General features: G+C 56.9%; 1 protein-coding gene across 8 annotated transcripts in view; it reads left to right on the top strand.

Annotated features, from left to right (window-relative positions):
* The first annotated feature begins 1,450 nt into the window (after positions 1-1,450).
* ZNF185 (zinc finger protein 185 with LIM domain) overlaps positions 1,451-19,560 on the top strand; it is a 30,282-nt gene continuing 12,172 nt past the window's right edge. For 4 of the 8 annotated variants that reach the window (XM_048319163.1, XM_048319167.1, XM_048319164.1 and 1 more), the window contains exons 1-18: positions 1,451-1,472; positions 8,062-8,135; positions 8,436-8,571; positions 9,218-9,277; positions 10,152-10,190; positions 10,401-10,475; positions 11,406-11,474; positions 11,966-12,046; positions 13,356-13,439; positions 14,298-14,336; positions 14,878-14,961; positions 15,550-15,630; positions 15,928-15,996; positions 16,499-16,582; positions 16,783-16,827; positions 17,155-17,244; positions 18,359-18,442; positions 18,862-18,945. In XM_048319163.1, the coding sequence (XP_048175120.1) occupies positions 1,468-1,472; positions 8,062-8,135; positions 8,436-8,571; positions 9,218-9,277; positions 10,152-10,190; positions 10,401-10,475; positions 11,406-11,474; positions 11,966-12,046; positions 13,356-13,439; positions 14,298-14,336; positions 14,878-14,961; positions 15,550-15,630; positions 15,928-15,996; positions 16,499-16,582; positions 16,783-16,827; positions 17,155-17,244; positions 18,359-18,442; positions 18,862-18,945 (1,283 nt within the window). In that variant the 5' untranslated portion in view covers positions 1,451-1,467. Of the gene's footprint in view, positions 1,473-1,499; positions 1,766-7,887; positions 7,920-8,061; positions 8,136-8,435; positions 8,572-9,217; positions 9,278-10,151; positions 10,191-10,400; positions 10,476-11,405; positions 11,475-11,965; positions 12,047-13,355; positions 13,440-14,297; positions 14,337-14,877; positions 14,962-15,549; positions 15,631-15,927; positions 15,997-16,498; positions 16,583-16,782; positions 16,828-17,154; positions 17,245-18,358; positions 18,443-18,861; positions 18,946-19,560 lie in introns of those variants that run through there. The other 4 variants (XM_048319166.1, XM_048319170.1, XM_048319169.1 and 1 more) reach the window with 4 other exon arrangements.

Here is a 19,560-nt window from a genome sequence, read left to right on the forward strand (position 1 = left end):
GAAGCCTGGCATGACTCAGGGCTTACTGAAAATAAAGCTGCACCGTCAGCTGGAGCCCTGGAGCAGAGGATGCTCTCTCAGGAAGGGTCTGGGCTGCGTTCTTACAGCCTGCTTTAAACAACTCCGGTTTCCCTGAGCTGGACACCCCGAGCCGCCGGCAGCTCAGGGCGCGGCTCTGAATATCCCGGCTTATCTCAGCCGGGATCAGCGGCAGCCGCGGAGCAAAGCTCAGCTGAGCCCGGCTGCTGCTGCTGAGCCTGAGGAGATCGAGAGGGAGATCTGGGGCTGGAGTAACGCGTTAATGCCTGAAAATCCCTGATGTCATCCCCGCTGTGCTGCTGGGAGCCAGGGCTGGGTTATCGGCCCTGTTCGAGCACATCCCGCTTGGGAGGGGATGGGCTGGGGTGGGATGGGATGGGATATTTGCCCAGCAGATCCGGGGGGAGACAGCAGGAGCTTTTCTTTCCAGCTTCTGTAGGGTCAGCATTACTTGTGCCTGGATCATGGAGCAGGAGAAAGGGGGTCCTAGTGGGTGCAGAGGAGGGGAGGGGGTCCTGGCAGGTGCTTGGTTGGGGCTTTGTCACCTCCAGGGCTGGAGGAGGCCCCGGAGCTGCTCCAGGGCTGGAGCCCCTCTGGAGCCAGGCTGGGAGAGCTGGGAATGTTCACCTGGAGAAGGGAAGGACACAGGGACACCTCAGAGCCCCTTCCAGGGCCTAAAGTGGCTCCAGGAGAGCTGCAGAGGGACTGGGGACAAGGCATGGAGGGACAGGACACAGGGAATGGCTTCCCACTGCCAGAGGGCAGGGATGGATGGGAGATTGGGAAGGAATTGTTCCCTGGGAGGGTGGGCAGGCCCTGGCACAGGGTGCCCAGAGCAGCTGGGGTTGTCCCTGGATCCCTGGCAGTGCCCAAGGCCAGGCTGGACATTGGGGTTTGGAGCAGGCTGGGACAGTGGGAGGTGTCCCTGCCATGGCAGGGGTGGCACTGGATGGGCTTTAAGGTTCTCCCAACCCAAACCATTCCACGATTATCCGGTTGTCACCCTCCCATGGCAGTGCCAGGCTGAAGCCCTGGCTCCTCAGGACAGCTCTAAGCACACATCCCCAGCTGCCAGTCTTTAGGAAGTGGCAAAAAGCGTGTCCCAGGGTCTGGCTGTGCCAGGCTGTCACCACAGCCGGGCCTCGGGGGCCGTGCGGTGACCGGCGCAATTAGAAAGGGAAATAAACTGAGGAAGAGCGGAATGCCCGGCAATTTCCTGGGTGATTATGGCATCTGTGGGCCCCGTTAATGAGTTCGAAGCAGACAATCAGTGTCGAGCGCTAATTACAGCCCCGCTCCCTGATGCTCCCTGGGTACCACGGCCCTAAAGCGGCTCCGAGCCTCCGGAGCAGCCGAGCAGCAGCGCGGGCCCTGCTGCCCCTTCCCGGCGGCCAAGCCCTGGCAGTGCTTGCCCTGAGGAGAAACTCCATGGGGTGAGAGCTGGGGGGCTGCTCTGGGCTGTGCCAGTGGCCCACAGGGCCGGGGACCGTGGCATCCGCTGGAGAATGCCAGGAATGCAGAGCAGAGCCTACAGGGAGGGGAGCCCGTGCCGCCGAATGGAGAAACCTGTTTGATTCCCCTGAAGGGCGAAACACACCCAAGTCTCCTCCTCAAAACAAGGCTTGGCTTCCCGGAGCCAGCCCTCTCGGCAGGTAAGGGCTCAGCTGTGCCACAGCCGTGCCGGGAGAGCCGCGCATCGGGAGCCGCGCCCGGGGAGCCGCCGCAGGTAGGGCCGGGCCGGGCAGCGCCGAGCTGGGGGTGCTGCACCCGCTCCCCTGCCCGGCAGGGCGAGGAACAGGAGGGCTGTGCTGTCCTGAGGGGGGACACCCCGAGGGACACCTAAATCCTCCTCCTCCTCGGGGAAGTGGAGCTTGGCGGGGGTGCCTTGGATCCAAGTGCGGTGGATCTGGCGTGCTGTGGGTGCTGCAGGGATGGGATGGGTTTCCTACAGGAACGGGAGTGAGGCTGAGGTTTGGCTCTGGGGCTTCTCTGCACCTGTCTGATCTCAAATTCCCTCCCTGCCCACTGCCCCACGTCCTCCTAAAATCCTTTCCCCTCTGGATTTCCACGGGGCACGGCAGTGACCTGCCTGGGACAGGTCTGGGTGTGGGCAGAGACCAGGAAAAATTCAAGCCTGTGACCCTTGACAACCTCTGGAGAGGTTTGTGGGGAGCTCCAGCTCTTTTTGCCTCTCCAGCCCCTCCTTCCCAGGACTTCTGTGGGACACGGGGGGTGCAGGCAGAGATTTCTCCCTCTCCTGCTCTGCCTTGTTTTGTTTCTCCCTGAATTAGTGTGAAATCAGCACCCTGGGAAGGAGTGGCAAAGCTGGCACAGAGGAGCGAGCACCTCCCTGTCCTTGCTTCATCCGAGCCCAGGGAATGTCATCCCTGTTTCCCTGTCCCACCCTCTGCTCCAGGACAGGCCCCTCGCAGGAGGACGAGCTGGGTTCACCTGGGCAGGTTGGCAAGCAGGGATGTCCTCCCTCCTCAGCTGGATCAGGATGTTTTATTTAGGATATTTTATTTGTTTTGTTATAAACCTGGTTTGTTTTATCCATCCAACCAACGATTCAGTACATTTCGTCCCAAAAAATGATCAGGACTTAAGTGGAAGTCCCAATTTCCACAAGTGGCTGATTTTAGTTTTCTTTTACAAAAAAGTTGTGTTTTCTTGGCAAGACCTTGTGGTGTCTCTGTGATGTCATGAGGCTCCAGTGAGCTTTTGTCCTGCTCTCTCTGTGGGTCAGTGACACAAACACAAAGCTCCACCTTTGACACAAACCCCATTTTTCCTTCCTTTTTCCTTTCATCTTTGGGACATCAAGGCTCAAGGTCAGCGGTGTGTGGGTGTGGTGAACGTCTTGCACATCCTTCCTTTCAAACCCAGAAATTAGCTGAGCAATTAGGAATTAATTCCATGTAATTAGAGCAATGAAACTGCACGCCCAGCATGGTGAAAATTCATTTCGAGATTTTGGCAGTAGCAGGAGTGAGTTTTTGTGCTGGGGGTGGTCCTGCTGGCGGCTCCCAGCACGGCAGAGCCCCAGGATGATCCCTTGGGATGGGCAGGTCTGTGCGCTGCTCTCGTGAAGTTTATGCCACGCTTCCCTGACTTCAATGGCACAAGGCTGTGCCAGCTTTATCTGGATTTGATTTTTTTTTTGTGGGATGTGTGGTTGGGAGTGAATGAAAGGAAATTCTAATTGTGCATTTGCAGCTTTCCAGGCGTTGTCTGGAGCACGGCTGGAACGTGTCTGTGTTGCCCCTGTGAGGTTCGGGCAGGATTTTCCCACTCCAGCTGCAGGATTTCACTCCTTTGCCCCCTGTTCAGGGAAAAAGAGATGTTCAGTGCCCTCAGGTCATGGAGATGAGATCCCAAGGGAATGTGGTGCTGGAATGAGGCTCCTCAGAGCTCCTGCACAGCCCTCAGGCTCTGCTGCAGCCACAAATGGGGTCATGGGACACAGGCTCAGGACAGAGCTTCAGGATGGACAGCAGCAGGAATTTCTCCATGGAAAGGGTGGCAGGCCCTGGAAGGGGCTGCCCAGGGAGGTTTGGAGTGCCCATCCCTGGAGGTGTCCAAGGAAGGCCTGGAGGTGGCACTCAGAGCTCTGGGCTGGGAACAAGGTGGGCATCGGGCACAGCTTGGACTCAATCCTGGAGGGTTTTTCCAGCCTCAGGGATTCTGGGATTGTGAGGGCTTCTGTGGCTCGTGAACCAGGCAGCCATGAGCTGCTGTGTTGGACAAGTCCAGAAGGGTGGATTTAAGGTTTGCCTGGACTGTTTCAGTTATTGAATTCCTGACTGTTCACAGCTTGACTTTAGAAATCTCCTGGTGCTTCTTAAATATCCCCAAGTGTGCATGGAACAGCATCAGCGTTCAGTAGTCACTGCTTGGAAAATGGGAAAGGCAGGAATAAAAATCCTGCCCTGTCCTTCAGAGCAGCTGAGCACTGTCTAAAACCATGGAATCCCGGAATGGTTTGGGTGGGAAGGACCTTGAAGCCCATCCAGTGCCACCCCTGCCATGGGCAGGGACACCTCCCACTGCCCCAGGCTGCTCCAAGCTCCGTCCAACCTGGCCTGGGACACTTCCAGGGATCCAGAGACACCCTGTGCCAGGGATCCAGGCTGTGGGTCTGGACTTCCAGAGGCTCCCTCAGAACCTCCCCCTCCAAGCACGGAGCCTCCTGTGTGCAGGAGCTGGGATGAGATCCTCAGGTGCAGGCTGTGAGTCCCCAGTGTGGAACCTGAGGTGAAATTCCCACTGCCCCTTGTGTCCCCAAGGGCAGGCAGCGGGAGAGGAGTGCCCACTCTTCCCAGGAACGGGATGGGTTTTAAGTCAGAGTTCAAAGGTGAACTAAATCCAGTTTTAAGAATGCTGGCTTAACAATGTCACAGCACTGGGCCCAGGTGCTGCTCCAGCAGGAGCTGCCTGGAGCGGGATGGTGGCAGGGGTTAGCGTGGGTCTGGCAGGGGTTAGCGTGGGTCTGGCAGGGTTCGTTCCAGCTCGGTGCTGTCCCTTCTCAGCAGATCAGGTGTCAGGTGGCAGCAGAGCAGGGACAAGGTTTGCATTGTGTGCTCTGGCTGGTGCAGGGAAATTCGACTCTGTGCCCTGCCGGGAGGCAGTGCTGTGGTCTGGATCAGCCATCCCGCAGCTGGGAAACTGCTGCTGGGGCAGGAAATGTGTGCTAAAGGAAAAAGGAAAAGCCTTTCGCCCTGCTCTCCTTCCCGTGTGTTTCCAGAAGCTGGGCTCGAGCTGCTGAGGGTCACATCAAATCCCCACCTTCCACACGGGAGCGGGGACCTGGTCTGGAGGGAGGGCTGGAGGCCAAAACTCTCAGCAGGCTTTAGGAGGCTCCAAGGAAGGAGGTTCAGACCTCTTGCAAGCTTTAAATACATTTTAATTTGAGGCTTGTGAAGGTCAGAACAGGCATCAATTATCCTCAAACCAGGAGATTTTTCCGCATGACTGCCCTGGGTCCTGTTTGCAGCCGAGGGCCTTCGGGTCACCGGCCAAGTCCTCCATTAGTGCCCAGCTCCTGGGGGAAACGAGTTCTGTGCTGGTGGCCAGGGGCAGGGGGAGCACGGAGAGCTCCATGGAGAGCTCTGGCACGGGCTCAGCCAGCGGGAGCAGAGCCTGGAGCTGCTGCTGGATCACCTTGGGTGGGACTTGGATCATGGCAGAATGGGATCCCCGTGGGCAGGACGGGATCCCCGTGGGCAGGACGGGATCACCGCGAGGCCTGGATCACCGTGGGCAGGACAGGATCCCCACGGGGCCTGGATCACCGTGGGCAGGACAGGATCCCCACGGGGCCTGGATCACCATGGGCAGGACGGGATCACCGCAGGGCCTGGATCATCACACACAGGACAGGATCACTTCAGATCCCTTCAGATCCCACATGGGCTTTGGGCTGAGGGAAATAACCCTGGTGAGGGCACAAGTTGGTATCTGTGGATGACCTTTGGGTGAGGCACCCAGAGTTTTACTCCTTGTCCAGGAATCACAGAGTCATCGAGGTTGGAAGGGACCTTCAAGGTCCTCCAGTGCCACCAAGGGACTGCAGCAGTGGGACCTGGGGGTTCCTGTCCCAAAAGGGTCCCCCTGGGAGAGCCTTTGCAGGTGCAGAGCATCGCTGTGCAGGATGAGGGATCAGCATGGAAAAGGGAGAGTGGAGCTGTGGAGCTTGGGACAGCCCATCCCAGGGCCAGGAAGCAAAACCCTGGGAGCAGGAGTGCTGGAAGCTGGACTCAGTGGCTGGCCTGGCTGCGGGGACAGTTCAGGACTCTGAAGGCTCTCGCGGTGCTCCCAGGAAAGCTGGATTTATGGGATCAAAGCAGCTCCGCTTCCCTTTCCCTGGGCATTCCTTCAGTCCTCAGAACTGGGTCCAACGTGGGATCCAGCTCATCCCCAAAACACACAGAGAGCAAGGTGCTATTAGGCACAAAGGGGCCATTACCCCGAGTGCCCTACAAGCAGCAGGCTGAAAGCTTGTTATTAACATTTAAAAGTCCCAGTTGAGCCATCAAAAAGGAGGGTGGCTGGCAGGGAAGAGGAGCTCCCGTCAGCTTTGAAGGAGCAGCAAATGTTTCATCTCCTGCAGGGTAATTACAGCTCCTTAAGCGCTTTCCATGGAAAGCAGGATCCTTCCCAATTAAGGAATGGGCTGCTGATTTCAGGCACTTGAAGAATTTATTAGGGAAGGGTTGGTGTGGCTGTGCCTGCTCTCCTCAGGGGATGGGATGAGAGGGCAGGGACAGCTCACCCCCTCCAGGGCCACGGCAGCTCCGTAGCCTTGGGCACTCCCTCGTTCATCCCACGGGCTGTGATCCATAGGGATCGCTCCCTGCTGGGCACAAGAGAGAAGTTTGTGGTGTTGGAGCTGCTTTAAAACTCCAGGGCACGGAAAGGCCGAGACAGGGCAGGGACCCCACGGAGCCCCGAGCGTGCGGAGGGAGAGCCGAGCTGGGCTCTGCCCCAGAGCACCTGAACATTGGCATCCAAACAAGGTTCCAGCTCCCTTTTCCTCATTAAATAGCCTGGAATCGCTTTCCTCATTAAATAGCTTGGAATGGCTTTCCTCAGGGACGAGGAGCTCCGGAGTGTCCTCAGTGGGAGCACCGTGCCCTTCCTGCTGCAGCCGGGCTTGACCCCAAACCAGGGCATCTCTGGCTCTCAGCAAAGCTGCCCATGAGCCCCAGGGCTTCCCAGAGGTGGGAACAGCCTGTGTGTGTTGTCTGGCTGGTGCTCCATGCCTTTGGAAACAGGGATTTGGGGTTAGTTACCTGGATTCAGGCAGCAGCTCCATTGGAAGGGTGCAGTCTCAGGATATGCTCTGACAGGATTTTGCTCCTGTGCAGACAGGATGTTTATTTCTTGTGCTGGGTGGCTCATGGTGGATGCTTTGTCAGTGGGAATGAACCATTTCTACAGATCTCCTGCTGCCTGATCCCAGTGCTCCATCCCAGAGGCTGGTATCCGAAGCTGAGCACCAGTTGCATTTATCCAGCACGCAGGATGAGGGGTTTGTTGTACCACAGACATGAGCTGGACCATGAATCACAGATGATTCCAAATATCAGAAGGAATATTGGAATACCAGCTGGCTGTTGTGTGTTCGGATTGCACAGGGATGGGTGCAATGCTTGGGAATGCTTGCAGAGGGAGGGGAGCCTTGGGGAATTGTTTGGGATCGGATGGGAAGAGGAGGGGATGAGCAGTGGGCAGATCCCTGGCTGAGACAAGGCAGGGGAGAAGGCTTTGCCAAGCAGCAATGCCGTGAGATCAGCACCCAGCATTCCTCCCGGGCGTGTGGCTTCCCAGGAATACTGCAGGGACAGGCCCACCAGCAGGAAAGAACAACCTAATTTTAGGTTCTCCCAAATAGGGTTGGGCCTTTCATTACTGGCTGGCAGAGTCATTCCAGAATCCAAGAGAGGGTTTTGGCAAGGGAAGACTGGGGGTGGTAAAAGCTGGAAGGTGTCCCTGCCGTGGAAGGGTTTGGAACTGGATGAGATTTAAGGTCCCATCCAACCCAAACCATTCTGGGGTTCAATGCCTGATTTTCTCCTCCAAAACAAAAGCTCATCCCGCAGCTTCCATGAAAAAATTAGGAGTGAAAACAGAACAGAACCATTTCTGACAAACATACCCAGGTGCTGAATTAACCTGGCTCCTTCTCATCCCACTTGACACAAATCCCAAGGATGTTCCAGGAACCTCGGAGTTCTGTAGACTCCAGAAGGTCTGGCCCACCTGAGTAGCTCTGGGCACTTTTGCAAGATCTCCTGCACCACTTTCCTCCCCGAGCTGGAAAATCACCTCTGGCATGGCTGGATTTGATTTTCCCTGTCCTTGATGCTGCAGGTTCATGGGTGAGGAGCAATCCCAGCTGTGGTACAAGGACAGAGTCTCCCCATCCTCTGGGCACCGTGGCTGTGCTCTCCTCCCCACACACCTGCCAAGGTTTTATACCACAACTCATATTTTGTTTATCCCCTTTTCCATTTCTTCCAGGGCTTCTTGGCTTGGAGCAGTCGCAGAAGGGGAAGGTGCTGCTGAGACCATGATGTCCCTGGGTGTCACCAAAGGTAATTCCTGTTTTCCTCTGTTTCCTCTGCCCAGTTGGATGCGCTGGAATGTCCCTGCTGGGACAGGCCACCAGGGAGCTGTTTCACTCAGGTGTGAAAACACTGCCTGACCCTCTGTGGTTCAGAGGGATAAGCTGATCCTGAGGTCTGGATGGCCACGTCTCCATCCTCCATCAGAGCTGGTGAAAGTCCCACCCAGTGTCGGGGTCTCTGAGAGAGAGGAGAGAGCTCCATGCTGGGATAGATCCCTTCTGCCCCGCTGATCCGTGCGTCCTTCCCTCCCTCTCCCTGCTCTCCCAGGAGGGCTGATCCCGCCCACGGACGAGGATCGCCGCAGGATCATCCGGCAGATGAAGGTTCGCACCACGCTGCGAGGGGACAAGAGCTGGATCCAGCACCACAACTCTGACTCGGACGAGGAGAAGAGCAGCCCCCAGTAAGTGTGGCCACAGGAACATTCCCTTCTCCTTCCCTTTCCCTCATCAGAACTCCCTGAGCTGGAAGGAACCCGGATCACTTATCCACCCCCTGGCCCTGCACAGACACCTCGGCAATCCTACCCTGTGCCCGAGGGCATTGTCCAAACGCTCCTGGAGCTCTGGGTTCTCTGGGCACTCCGGTCTCCAGCTGCACAGGATGTGCTGGGACAGGTTTTGGGGTCCCCGTGGTGCCACTGCCAAAGGAACTGCTGCTCCTGTTTGTTTCTGATAAATGCAGGGTGGGAAGAGGCTTGGGCAAATGTCTTCTCCTGGAGCTGGGAATTCAGCAGCACCAACAGGTTGGAAGTACAGGAGAGCTCCAAAGTTTTGTGGAGCCAGATTGTGCTTCAGCATCTCAGAGTGACAAACTCAGGGCAGGCCTGGGTGGGAGGGAGTTCAGGGTGGAAGAGGCAGGAGATCAAACAGCTCCTGGATGTCACACGGGGCCCTGTGCCAGGGAACACAGTCTGCTCCAGCTCCTCTTTCCTTGGAAACAAACCCAATCCCAAATCCATCTTCTCTTCCCTCTCTCTCCAAACCCATCACAGCCATGTTCAGCAAGTTCCTCAGTTAACCAGGTCCTTGTGTTTCCTGTTCCCTCAGGTCTGGACAGGCTGGTGGGGGATCCCCGGCCCCCAAACCCGCTGCTCCCCAGCAGGACAGGTAATTCCAGGGGCCCATCCCGCTCCTTCCCTGCTGTGCTGGCTCCGGGGGTCGGTGCAAGCTCTCGGTGTGTCCCCTCCTCAGCCCTGCTCACAACAATGTCTCACCTTGGGGGGAGCATGGATTGGCTCCTGAGGGGTGCAGCGGGATGGACGGGTGTCTTTAATCCAGGGGAATGATGAGCCCGTGATCCCACAAGGCTGGGATGGGGCACCAGCTCCTGTGCTGCTGCAACCCCTCGGTGCTCCAAGCTCGGGGCAGGGGGAGCCCTGGCTGGGGCTGAATTTGGCTCAGAGCACGAGGGGTCTCCAGGAACTCAGGAGTTTGTAGGAATATCCTGAAATATCAAACTCTTGGGAAGGGCCTGGCCCTGTGTGAGAGCTCTGCCCTCTCCTGTGAGTCCTTTCCTGCTTCCCTTTCCCTGTGCCAGCTCTTCCCACTGCTTGTCAGACAGTGCTCTCCAGAGGAGCCACGCTGTGCTCCCTTCCTGGGAATGCTCCCTCAGAGGAGTTGGAGTGGAGCTGCTGTTCTCCAGTGATAAAATAATTGGGATCTCTATCACCTCTGATTTCCCCCTTCCGTGCCACCAACCTGGGGAGTTAATCTGGAGCCAGAGAACACTGCCAGCAGGGCTAATTTTAATTGGCTCGCTCTAAAATTCACTTTTTCTATAAAAAACCTTTCATAGAGCTTGTTCTGTCGATTATTGATTTTAAAACATCCCTCCAGGGTCAATCCAGCTGTGGGATCCCTCCAGGCCTGCTTAGCTGGATTTTTGATTTGACATCCACGTGGACATTCCCCTTCAGTCCTGGTGCTGCTGCTGTTGTTTTTCCCGTGGTTTTTAACTTACTGATGTCTGTTCTTGGCACAGGTCCTCTGCCTCCAAGCCCCAGTCCGGATACCTCATCAGGTGGGTGTGGAGTGGGAGAGATTTGGGCTGCAGGGGGAGGAGAACTGGATCAGGAGCAATGAGCAGGAAAAAGATTCCCTCTCAGGTTCTACTGGCTGGGAACATCCCGATGCTCAGGGTGAAGAGCCAGTCCTGCTGTTTCACCGGTGGTTTGAACTTTGCTCCAAACGTTTTCCAACCCAAAATTTAAGATGCCCCTTCCCTCCCCAGGGGGGTGTTCACCAGGACCATCGATAAGAGCTCGTCCGTGACGGATTCTTCACCTCCCAATCAAGCACAGAAAAAGTACGTGTGTGCCTCCTCCTGCTGCTCCTCCTCCTCCCCCTTCATGAAAGGAGATTTCACACCCTCATTTCCAGCCCTCCTCTTGCTTTGGCTGGTGCTCATGGGCTTCCAGAGCTCCCCTAAATCCTTACAAAATGCTGGAAGACGTTGCTGTCCATTTTACAGACACAGGAAAAGACGAGGCATCAAACTCCGTGTTTTCCTCTCCACAGCTGGCTCTGAAAGCACCCATGGGCTTGGGGTTAATTTGGGAGGGAAAATCCCAGGGAAACCTTGCAAAGCTGGAACACTAAATTTTGATGGGTTTAGTGGGATTTTTGTGGGGGTTTTTCAACCTGTCTTGTGCAAGGCACTTACATTTGGTTCTAACAAGTCAGATCTAAGCGTGGCTCTGATCTGAGCAGGGGCCCAGAGAAGTTGTGCCCCATCCCTGGGAGTGTTCCAGGACAGGTTGGAGCACCCTGGGATAGTGGAAGGTGTCCCTGCCCATGGCAGGGGGTGGGATGGGGTGACCTTTAAGGTCCCTTCCCACCCAAACCCTCCTGGGATTCTGTAGGGGCTCTGTAGCATCTCAAGTGAAACCCTTTGTAACCCCATTTTCCCCCTGGGAAGAAGGATGATGCCCCAAGGTGTCTCCTCCCTTCCCCCTCGCTGATCCCGGGATGGAGCAGCTCCATCCCACAGAAGGGTGTGTCCATATTGGCTCCAACGACTCCCAGTGGCCGTGGGGAAGCAAAGCAGACCCCAAATCCCAGCCCTAAATCCTAAAAAGGAGGCAAATGCTGCCCTTGAATTGGACAGCATTCCCTGCAATCACAGTGGGGATATTTGGGGTGACCCTGTTTTCCCCCTTCCTGTGGAGCTCCCCTGGGGCAAGAGGAGGGGAGGGATGGAAGGTCACATTCCCAGGTGTGGTTTGTGTCCCCTCAGCACGTTCCTGAAGGGACAGAGCCGCTCCCCCTCCGGATACAGGATGACCACAGAGGACTACAAGAAGCTGTGAGTGTGCGAAGGGAGCGGTTCCTCCTGGAGCTCCTCCTGGAGCTTCCAGAGCTTCCACCAGAAACTCCAGTGGTTCCCAGGGCTCTGTGGGCCAGGAGATGCTCCTGGAACTGATAGTGGCCTTTGTAGGGAGGGGATTTTATCACCAGCCAGGAATGGAGGGTGCAGCCTGAGAGCTGGGTTTGGAGCATTCCTGAAGCCTGGGGAAAGGGGGATCCCTTGGCAGAACAGCACTGTGGGCATTCCCTGCCCAGCTTTTCATGTCCCAGCCTGTGGCTCTGATCCGAAATGGGGTTGGGGTCTCTGGGCTTAACCCCTGGACTAAGGAAAAAAATCCTACAGGGACACGTGTACCCCACTGGGAAATGCAGGTGTTTCCCAGGGTCTGAACCATTCCCTTGGATTCACTTGTGTTCCTGCTGCCTCTGCCCCAGCCACGGCAGCAATTCCCTGACCCCGGCTCTCCCTTCCCTCCCTCCCCATGGCAGGGCTCCGTACAACGTCCGGCAGAAATCCGTGGATGGCGATGAGGAGGATGTGCCTTTTTCCCCGGATGAGCATAAGAAGAGGTGAGGCCTGGAGGTGGCTCCGTGCTGCTGCAGGGACAGTCACAAGGGGCCTCGCCCCAGCCAGGCTGCTCCATCCTGGGGGGTTGGTGGATGCGGGCATGGAGCAGGGCTGGTGGCAATCCAAGGACAATCACAGCTCTCGCTGCTCCGAGCCTGGCTCTGCCCACGGGCCACCGCACTGCCGACAAAGCGTCATTAAAATCCTGACGTGATGCAGCCTGACAGCGCGGCCCAATTAACCCGGCAGCTGGGAAGGGCCGTGGAATCCACGGGCTGCCCCGTGTCCATGGGGAAGGATGGAGATGCACAAACAGCCGGGAGGGAGGAGCCCAGCTCCCCCCCTGTGGGTGCCCTCGGAGCCGGGATCACTCCAGGACTGGCACCCGACGCCAGATCCAGGCAGGGCTGTCCTTCTCCTATCGGGAATCATCCTGGAATGGTTGGGTGGAAGAGACCTCAAAGCTCATCCAGCCCCACCCCTGCCATGGGCAGAGACACCTCCCACTATCTCAGGGTGCTCCAAGCCCCAGTGTCCAACCCTTGGGCACTGCCAGGGATGGGGCACAGGACAGGGACAGCAACAGGTCTGCTCTCTCTGGCTGCAGCCTCGTTGCATCTCATGGGGTTTCTGAGGACCCTTTTCCTCAGCCACAAGATTTGTACAAAGGAAATCTTGGTCACTGTCCAATGGGCTCCAACCACTAAAGAGCTGGAGAGGGACTGGGGCCAAGGCATGGAGGGACAGGACACAGGGAATGGCTTCCCAGTGCCAGAGGGCAGGGCTGGATGGGATATTGGGAAGGAATCCTTCCCTGGGAGGGTGTGAGGCCCTGGCACAGGGTGCCCGGAGCAGCTGGGGCTGCCCCTGGATCCCTGGCAGTGTCCCAGGCCCTTCCAGGGATTTGCCCTCTCCCTTGGGACAGTGGGTGGTACCAAGGCCGGTGCAGACACTCCATGGAGTGTGTCAGCCACAGAGCCCATGTCCCGTTTTTCTGTGCATGGAACCCAATATTGCACCAGTCCAGGTCTGCAATGGATTGTCCAGCCCTGGCACAGCTGCCCAGGGCGGTGGTGGAGTCCCCATCCTGTGGCTGTGGCACTTGAGGCCATGGCTCAGTGGTGACCATGGTGCTGGTTGATGGCTGGACTGGATCACCTTAAAGGTCTTTTCCAACCTCAACCATTCCATGAAATCTGCTCCCCAGAGCACAGGAGCTCTGTCAGGGTTAGCCCCAGCCTGTCCAAGGCTCCAGCCAGCAGGGAGTATTGGGATGAGCAGGATGTGACCCCTTCCCTCCCTCCCTTCCAGGACGGAGGCTGCCAACAACGTCCTGCGGCGCTCGGCCGGCCGCGAGCGCGCCTACGTCCTGTCCGCGGCCAAGAAGAGCAACGGGTGAGTGTCCAGGGGGTGGGGATGGCACAGGAGCCAGGGAAGGGCTGCTCAAGGGGGCACACGGGAAGGGAACCTCTCCAACACAGCAGCCGAGGATAGGCCGCAAAGATGCTCCCAGGGCTGGAGCTCCTCCCCTACAAGGAAAGGTTGGGAGAGCTGCGGGTGCTCACCTGGAGAAGGATCCAGGGAGAGCTCAGAGCCCCTTCCAGAGCCTAAAGGGGCTCCAGGAGAGCTGCAGAGGGACTGGGGACAAGGCATGGAGGGACAGGACACAGGGAATGGCTTCCCAGTGCCAGAGGGCAGGGCTGGATGGGAGATTGGGCAGGAATTGTTCCCTGGGAGGGTGGGCAGGCCCTGGCACAGGGTGCCCAGAGCAGCTGGGGCTGCCCCTGGATCCCTGGCAGTGCCCAAGGCCAGGCTGGACATTGGGGCTGGGAGCAGCCTGGGACAGTGGGAGGTGTCCCTGCCCAGGGCAGGGGGTAGGGCAGGAAGATCTTTAAGGTCCTTCCAACCCAAACCATTCCATGATACCTGCAGGTGTCTGCAGAGCTGGGGAAATCCTCCAAGCCTTCCTTATTAAGAGGGATGGAATTTCCGGAAAAGAAAAACTGTGGGAGTCCCTAATTCCCTGAGGCGATGCAGAGCCCAGTTTTCAGCCTCAGTTCTTAAGCTGCTCTCTGCAGTTTTGTTGTGTTATTTCATTGGGAATTTGCCCAGGTGTGAGACCCCGGTCTCAGCTCAGCCCACGGGGTGACGGGACCTTGCACACGTGGGGCAGGGTCCTGGCGGGCTCTGCCCCTGCCCAAGGCGAGTCCTTCCCTCCAATCTTTTGACTGCTCCTTAATCCTTCCTCCACAGCAGCCCGACCCAGGAATTCCCACCCCTGTTTGCCAAGAGGTAGGAGCTGGAGCTCGGGAAGCACTGCTGGGGCTGGGTGCCTGTGCCAGGCTGGGACAGCAGATCCCGGGAGTTTCACGGCAGAGGAAGAACAATTCCTCGAAAAGGGATGCTGGGGGTTGGATCCCGCTGGGGTTGTTCTGGGAGAAACAGTGTTGGAAACGCTGGGAATACAATCCTGATGGTGCTTTGGGTTATGGGCAAGCTGAAACTGCAGAGACTCAGTCACAGCCATCCTGTTTCCCGGGCAGCTGCTCCAGGAGGATGCTCCTCAGGCATCTCCCTCCTCAGGCTGTCAGTGGGATGGGGAAAGGAGCCCAGGGCTCCCTCTGGAATCCAAGAACTCACCTGATGCTGTGTGAGCAAAAATGCCTGGCTGTGTTCAGTCCCTTGGGATGCTCAGCAGGAGCACAGGGAGCAGGAGGAGCAGGAAATTCCTGCTCCAGGGGAAACAGGGTGGGGGAAAATGGGGATAAACTGCCTGGAAAGCTACAGGAAAGAGGAAACCATGTGACATTTGTCTCTTTTTCGCTGTGGAAAGAATTGAGATAGAAGAGGAGGAAGGACAGCAGAGGAGGAGTCCAGCTGTGCCGGGTTCATCCAGGATTTCACCGGACAGCAGCAGGTATCCGTTCCTTGGGGTGGGATGCCTGGTTCCAGGGCTTCACCAGCTTGGGGATAAGTGCATTTATTGGCTGTCCAAACACAGCCACACGTGGAGGGTTGGCAGAGGAGACTTCCCAGAGAAGCTGTGGCTGCCCCTGGATTTAAAGCCCATCCAGTGCCACCCTCTGTGGGCAGGGACACCTTCCACTATCCCAGGTTGCTCCAGGCCCCATCCAGCTGAACTCTTTCTTGCCAAACAGGTGCAAGGGAATAATTTTCAGTTGTTTTCCGATGTTTTTGACTGAATCCATGCCTGGAGTATAAAAAAGGTGGAATAGTTCTCACTGCAAACAGCACTTTGGCTGCTGCCCTTGTCCTGGTGCTTCTGTTGGTGTTTCACTGCAGAAAGTGGCAATTCCTGGCAAAATCAGTGCTTTTAATTTAAAACTTGCTTCTGATAAGAGGACTTTGTCAGTGAATGGATTGAGAAGAGTGATGATTCATTCCCACCTTCTCCAGTCCCATTCCATGCAGGGCACATTGGGCAGCTGCAGTTGGAGCTGGTTTGACCAGGAATGACAGCTTTGTCCTTTGTCCTCTCTCACAGCCCCAAACCAGGCAGCAGGAGCCAAACATCCCCATCCCCGAGTGAAACCTCGGGGGAAATCTCCACTCCTGCTGAAATCAGGTGGGTCTGGAGGCCCTGCAGCAGCAGCTCTGCCTGGGGGGATTCCCTGCAGACACGAAATCCTCCAGGACACGGAGCAGCACAGAACAGCAAACACCACGCAGGGAATCCAGGGAAGGGGCAAAAGCGTCCGGGAGGGAACATTCTGTGCTGGGAATCCAAATCCAGCCCCTTCCATGGGCTCCTCCGATGATTCTCCCTCATTCCTGCCCTGCTCATAGCTCACTTCCAACACCTTCCTGTGCAGCTCCCGGCTCCTCCTCCCCCTCCCTCATGCTCCCACTGTTTTCCCTGCAGGAATGGTGAGGACAGACAGGCCCCGAATGGGAAATTCTCCTTGGAAGCGGTGTCCCAGCCTGGGGATGGGTAAGGAACGGGCAGGGGCTGATCCGTGCTGCTGCACCGAGGCCTGACCCTGGATTCTCTCGGGAGCAGCAGCTCCTGGTGTGCCCCGGGCTGGGCTGCACTCCCAGAGCATCATCTGCTGGCAGAGCTGCAGCCTGGCAGAGCTCTCCTCTCTTCCCTCACTCCCCTGGGATTCTCCTCCCTGCCTCGCTCCCTGAACACTCCACTCCCCACATTTCACTTCATTTTGCTGCTCCATTTGCCTCCCACTGCCATTCCCTGCAAGTGTCCCACCTCCAGGGGCTGTGCTGGCCCTTGGCAGGTGGTGGCTCCTGCTGATGTTGGTCCATGGTTCCATGATCCCTGATCTGCCCACTGGGCTCGGGAATGTGGCCCTGCTTGGCCTGATAGAGAGATTAACCCCGTTTTGTTCCCCACCCAACTAAATATCAGCAGATTTTCTGGGATGATACCCTACAAATGCTGACGGGCCCCATTTTCACTGGGATTTCCCTTATTCTAGGGACAAAGCTCTGAAGGAAAAGCCTGAGGTGTTGCCATGGGATGAGCAGGCCCCCAGGGCCACCGGGGCTTCCACGAATGGAAGGTAGAGTTCCTGTGGAGTTCCTGACCTGGGCACTGCACAGTCCATGAAATGCTGCTCTGGAGCTGGCTGGAATCTGGGAATGGATGTTTCCTGACGGAAAAACCCATTGCATCTGGGCTTTGTAGAACTGCTCTGTCCTTTGTGAGATGCTCGGGAAAGTCACTGCAGAGCATTCCTCAAGCTGTGTCTCTCTTTTCCAGTTTTCCTGAGCACACAGAAGCCAAGAATGGGTTTTACCCACCCGAGTAAGTGGGAAATTCCCTTTTTCCCCTTCATTTTAGAGTGGGGGGTGTTCTGACCTGGCACTGCCCTGCAGACGAGTTCTGGGAGCAGCCCTTGAAAAGGGGGGTGGGCTCAAAAGGCCTGGGATCTCCCAGCTGCTTTCCTCACACAAGGACGAGTTGGTTGGATTTGGAGCTCAGTCCTTCAGGAAATTTCCAGAGCTAAGCAGGAGGGAGGAAAAGATGTTCCATTGGAGCCAGGAAAAGCTCATGGTTGATGTTTACGCTTCTTGGTGTTCTCCACCTGCTGAGCTTCCTGCTGGGACCATCCCATCCCCCTTCTCCCTGCAGGTCCGGCTCTGGTTCCTGGGACAGACCTGGGGATGCTCCGGAGGAGCTGCTCCGCCAGTCCGAGCCCTCTCCCTGCCAGGGTGACAGCAGGTGGGACCCTGCTCAGGGCCTGGGGCTGGCACCTCTGCTTCCAGCTGGGCTGGGAAGAAGCAACTTGTCCAGAGCAGGGCTGGGATTAGAATTCAAACCGGGCAACAACCGGAAATGGAAAATCCTGCGTGGGTGAAAGGGGGAACTGCATCCTTCTGTTCACTGTTACACAACTTCATCCCAGACAAGCAGCCTGGGAATTCAGGAGGAATTTCTCCATGGAAAGGGTGGCAGGCCCTGGAAGGGGCTGCCCAGGGAGGTTTGGAGTGCCCATCCCTGGAGGTGTCCAAGGAAGGACTGGAGGTGGCACTCAGAGCTCTGGGCTGGGGACAAGGTGGGCATCGGGCACAGCTTGGACTCGATCCCGGAGGGTTTTTCCAACCTCTGGGATTGTGGGAGCAGACCCAGCAGCTTCAGCATTGCCTTTAGTGCCTCCACCCCACAGGAGTTTAGAGCCTTTTCTCCCGTGACATTGCCAGAGGTGCAGGGTCGGGAGGGAATTGCTGCTGTTGGCAGCAAACACTGGGATCTCCCTGGAGCTGCTCCCCTCCCTTGTCCATTGTTTTGGGATTCATTTCCATGCACTGGCCCATCAAAGGCCTTGAGGTGAGCAGATTTCGGGGCCAGGTTGGACAGGGCCTGGAGCAACCTGGAGTGGTGGGAGGTGTCCCTGCCCATGGCAGGGGGTGGGACTGGAGGGGCTTCAAGGTGCTTCCAAGCCAAACCATTCCATGATTCCTGGATTCTATGGAATGAATTCAGCCCTCTGCGCTGAGGTGAGGAGGATCCTGAGGCCTGGAGCTGCTGCTGGCGATGCAGGAATGTCTTCCCCGAAGTTGCTCATGTTGTGCTTTGTCCAGGTGCTCCATCCTGGGACAGGACAGGGAATTCCTGCACAGAGATGTGTGGGAATCGGGTCCCAGTAACCTCCTCAGTTCCACCAGCAGCCTCTCCTCCTCTCGGTTAGAGATGGAAAATGGGTTTTTCTGAAGGAAAATCAGTTCTCTGAGACAATTCCTTTGTGTTTCCTGGGCTGATACAAAGTGCAGTGCTGCTGCTCCATACAAATCCCCTGGAAGCCTTTGGAAGCTCTGAATTCCCCCTTTTTTGCCAGGTCTCACTTGCAGCCCGATGTCCCCTTTCCTCCCACTGAGAGAAGCCCTGTGCACATCGAGGACACAGAATATTCCTTTAAAAGGTAAGAATAGGGTGAATTTAGTGGATGTAGGAATAATCCTGAGGATCAAGGGAAACCCGAATGGGCGGGCACAGAAAGAGGCTCCTTCTCCAGCTTTTATCCCACAGATGGAGACAACTGAGGTTTAAATAAACCAGGATCTTTGTGTTGTATCCCTCTCCATCTCCTTTGAGACCAGCCAAGCACTCCAGATTTTTCCTCCTCTTGTGTTCTCAGTGGGGTTCAGTCACTCCCTCTTAATCCCCTGAAAATCCAGGGATGCTGGAGCAGCAGCAGGGAGCTGGAAGCAGCTGGAATACAGGGACTGTGTCATGTTCTAGAGAAAAGTCCCAGGGCAGGCTGGCACCTGGTGAGCAGAGCAGTGCCAGGATCCAGGTGCCAGTTTTTAGGGATGTCATGGGCCTTGCTCTGCTTGCCAGGTCTGTCCTGGGCTATGAGGAGAGGAGCAGCTCCACGAAACCCGAGGGCCCAGCCCAGCACCAGCCCTACTGGCATGACACAAGGTGAGGACTGGGGAGTCTGGGAGGTTTGGGACTGGTGGTCTGGGAGGTTTGGGGATGATGGTCTGGGAGGTTTGGGGTTGGTGGTCTGGGAGGTTTGGGGTTGGTGGTCTGGGAGGTTTGGGGTTGGTGGTCTGGGAGGTTTGGGGATGATGGTCTGGGAGGTTTGGGGCTGGTGGTCTGGGAGGTTTGGGGGCTGGTGGTCTGGGAGGTTTGGGGATGATGGTCTGGGAGGTTTTAGGTTGGTGGTCTGGGAGGTTTGGGGTTGGTGGTCTGGGAGGTTTGGGGTTGGTGGTCTGGGAGGTTTGGGGGCTGGTGGTCTGGGAGGTTTAGGGATGATGGTCTGGGAGGTTTGGGGGCTGGTGGTCTGGGAGGTTTGGGGATGATGGTCTGGGAGGTTTGGGGATGATGGTCTGGGAGGTTTGGGGATGATGGTCTGGGAGGTTTGGGGATGATGGTCTGGGAGGTTTTAGGTTGGTGGTCTGGGAGGTTTGGGGATGATGGTCTGGGAGGTTTGGAATGGCTCTGGCCACACTGGCTCCTGCTCCCGGCCTGCTCCTCTGCAGGGAATGGGTGTCTGCCCATCCCAGCATGGATTTTCCCGATTGTGGATGTCTG

This window comes from Corvus hawaiiensis, chromosome 14, assembly GCF_020740725.1.
Source record: "Corvus hawaiiensis isolate bCorHaw1 chromosome 14, bCorHaw1.pri.cur, whole genome shotgun sequence".
NCBI lineage: Eukaryota > Metazoa > Chordata > Aves > Passeriformes > Corvidae > Corvus > Corvus hawaiiensis.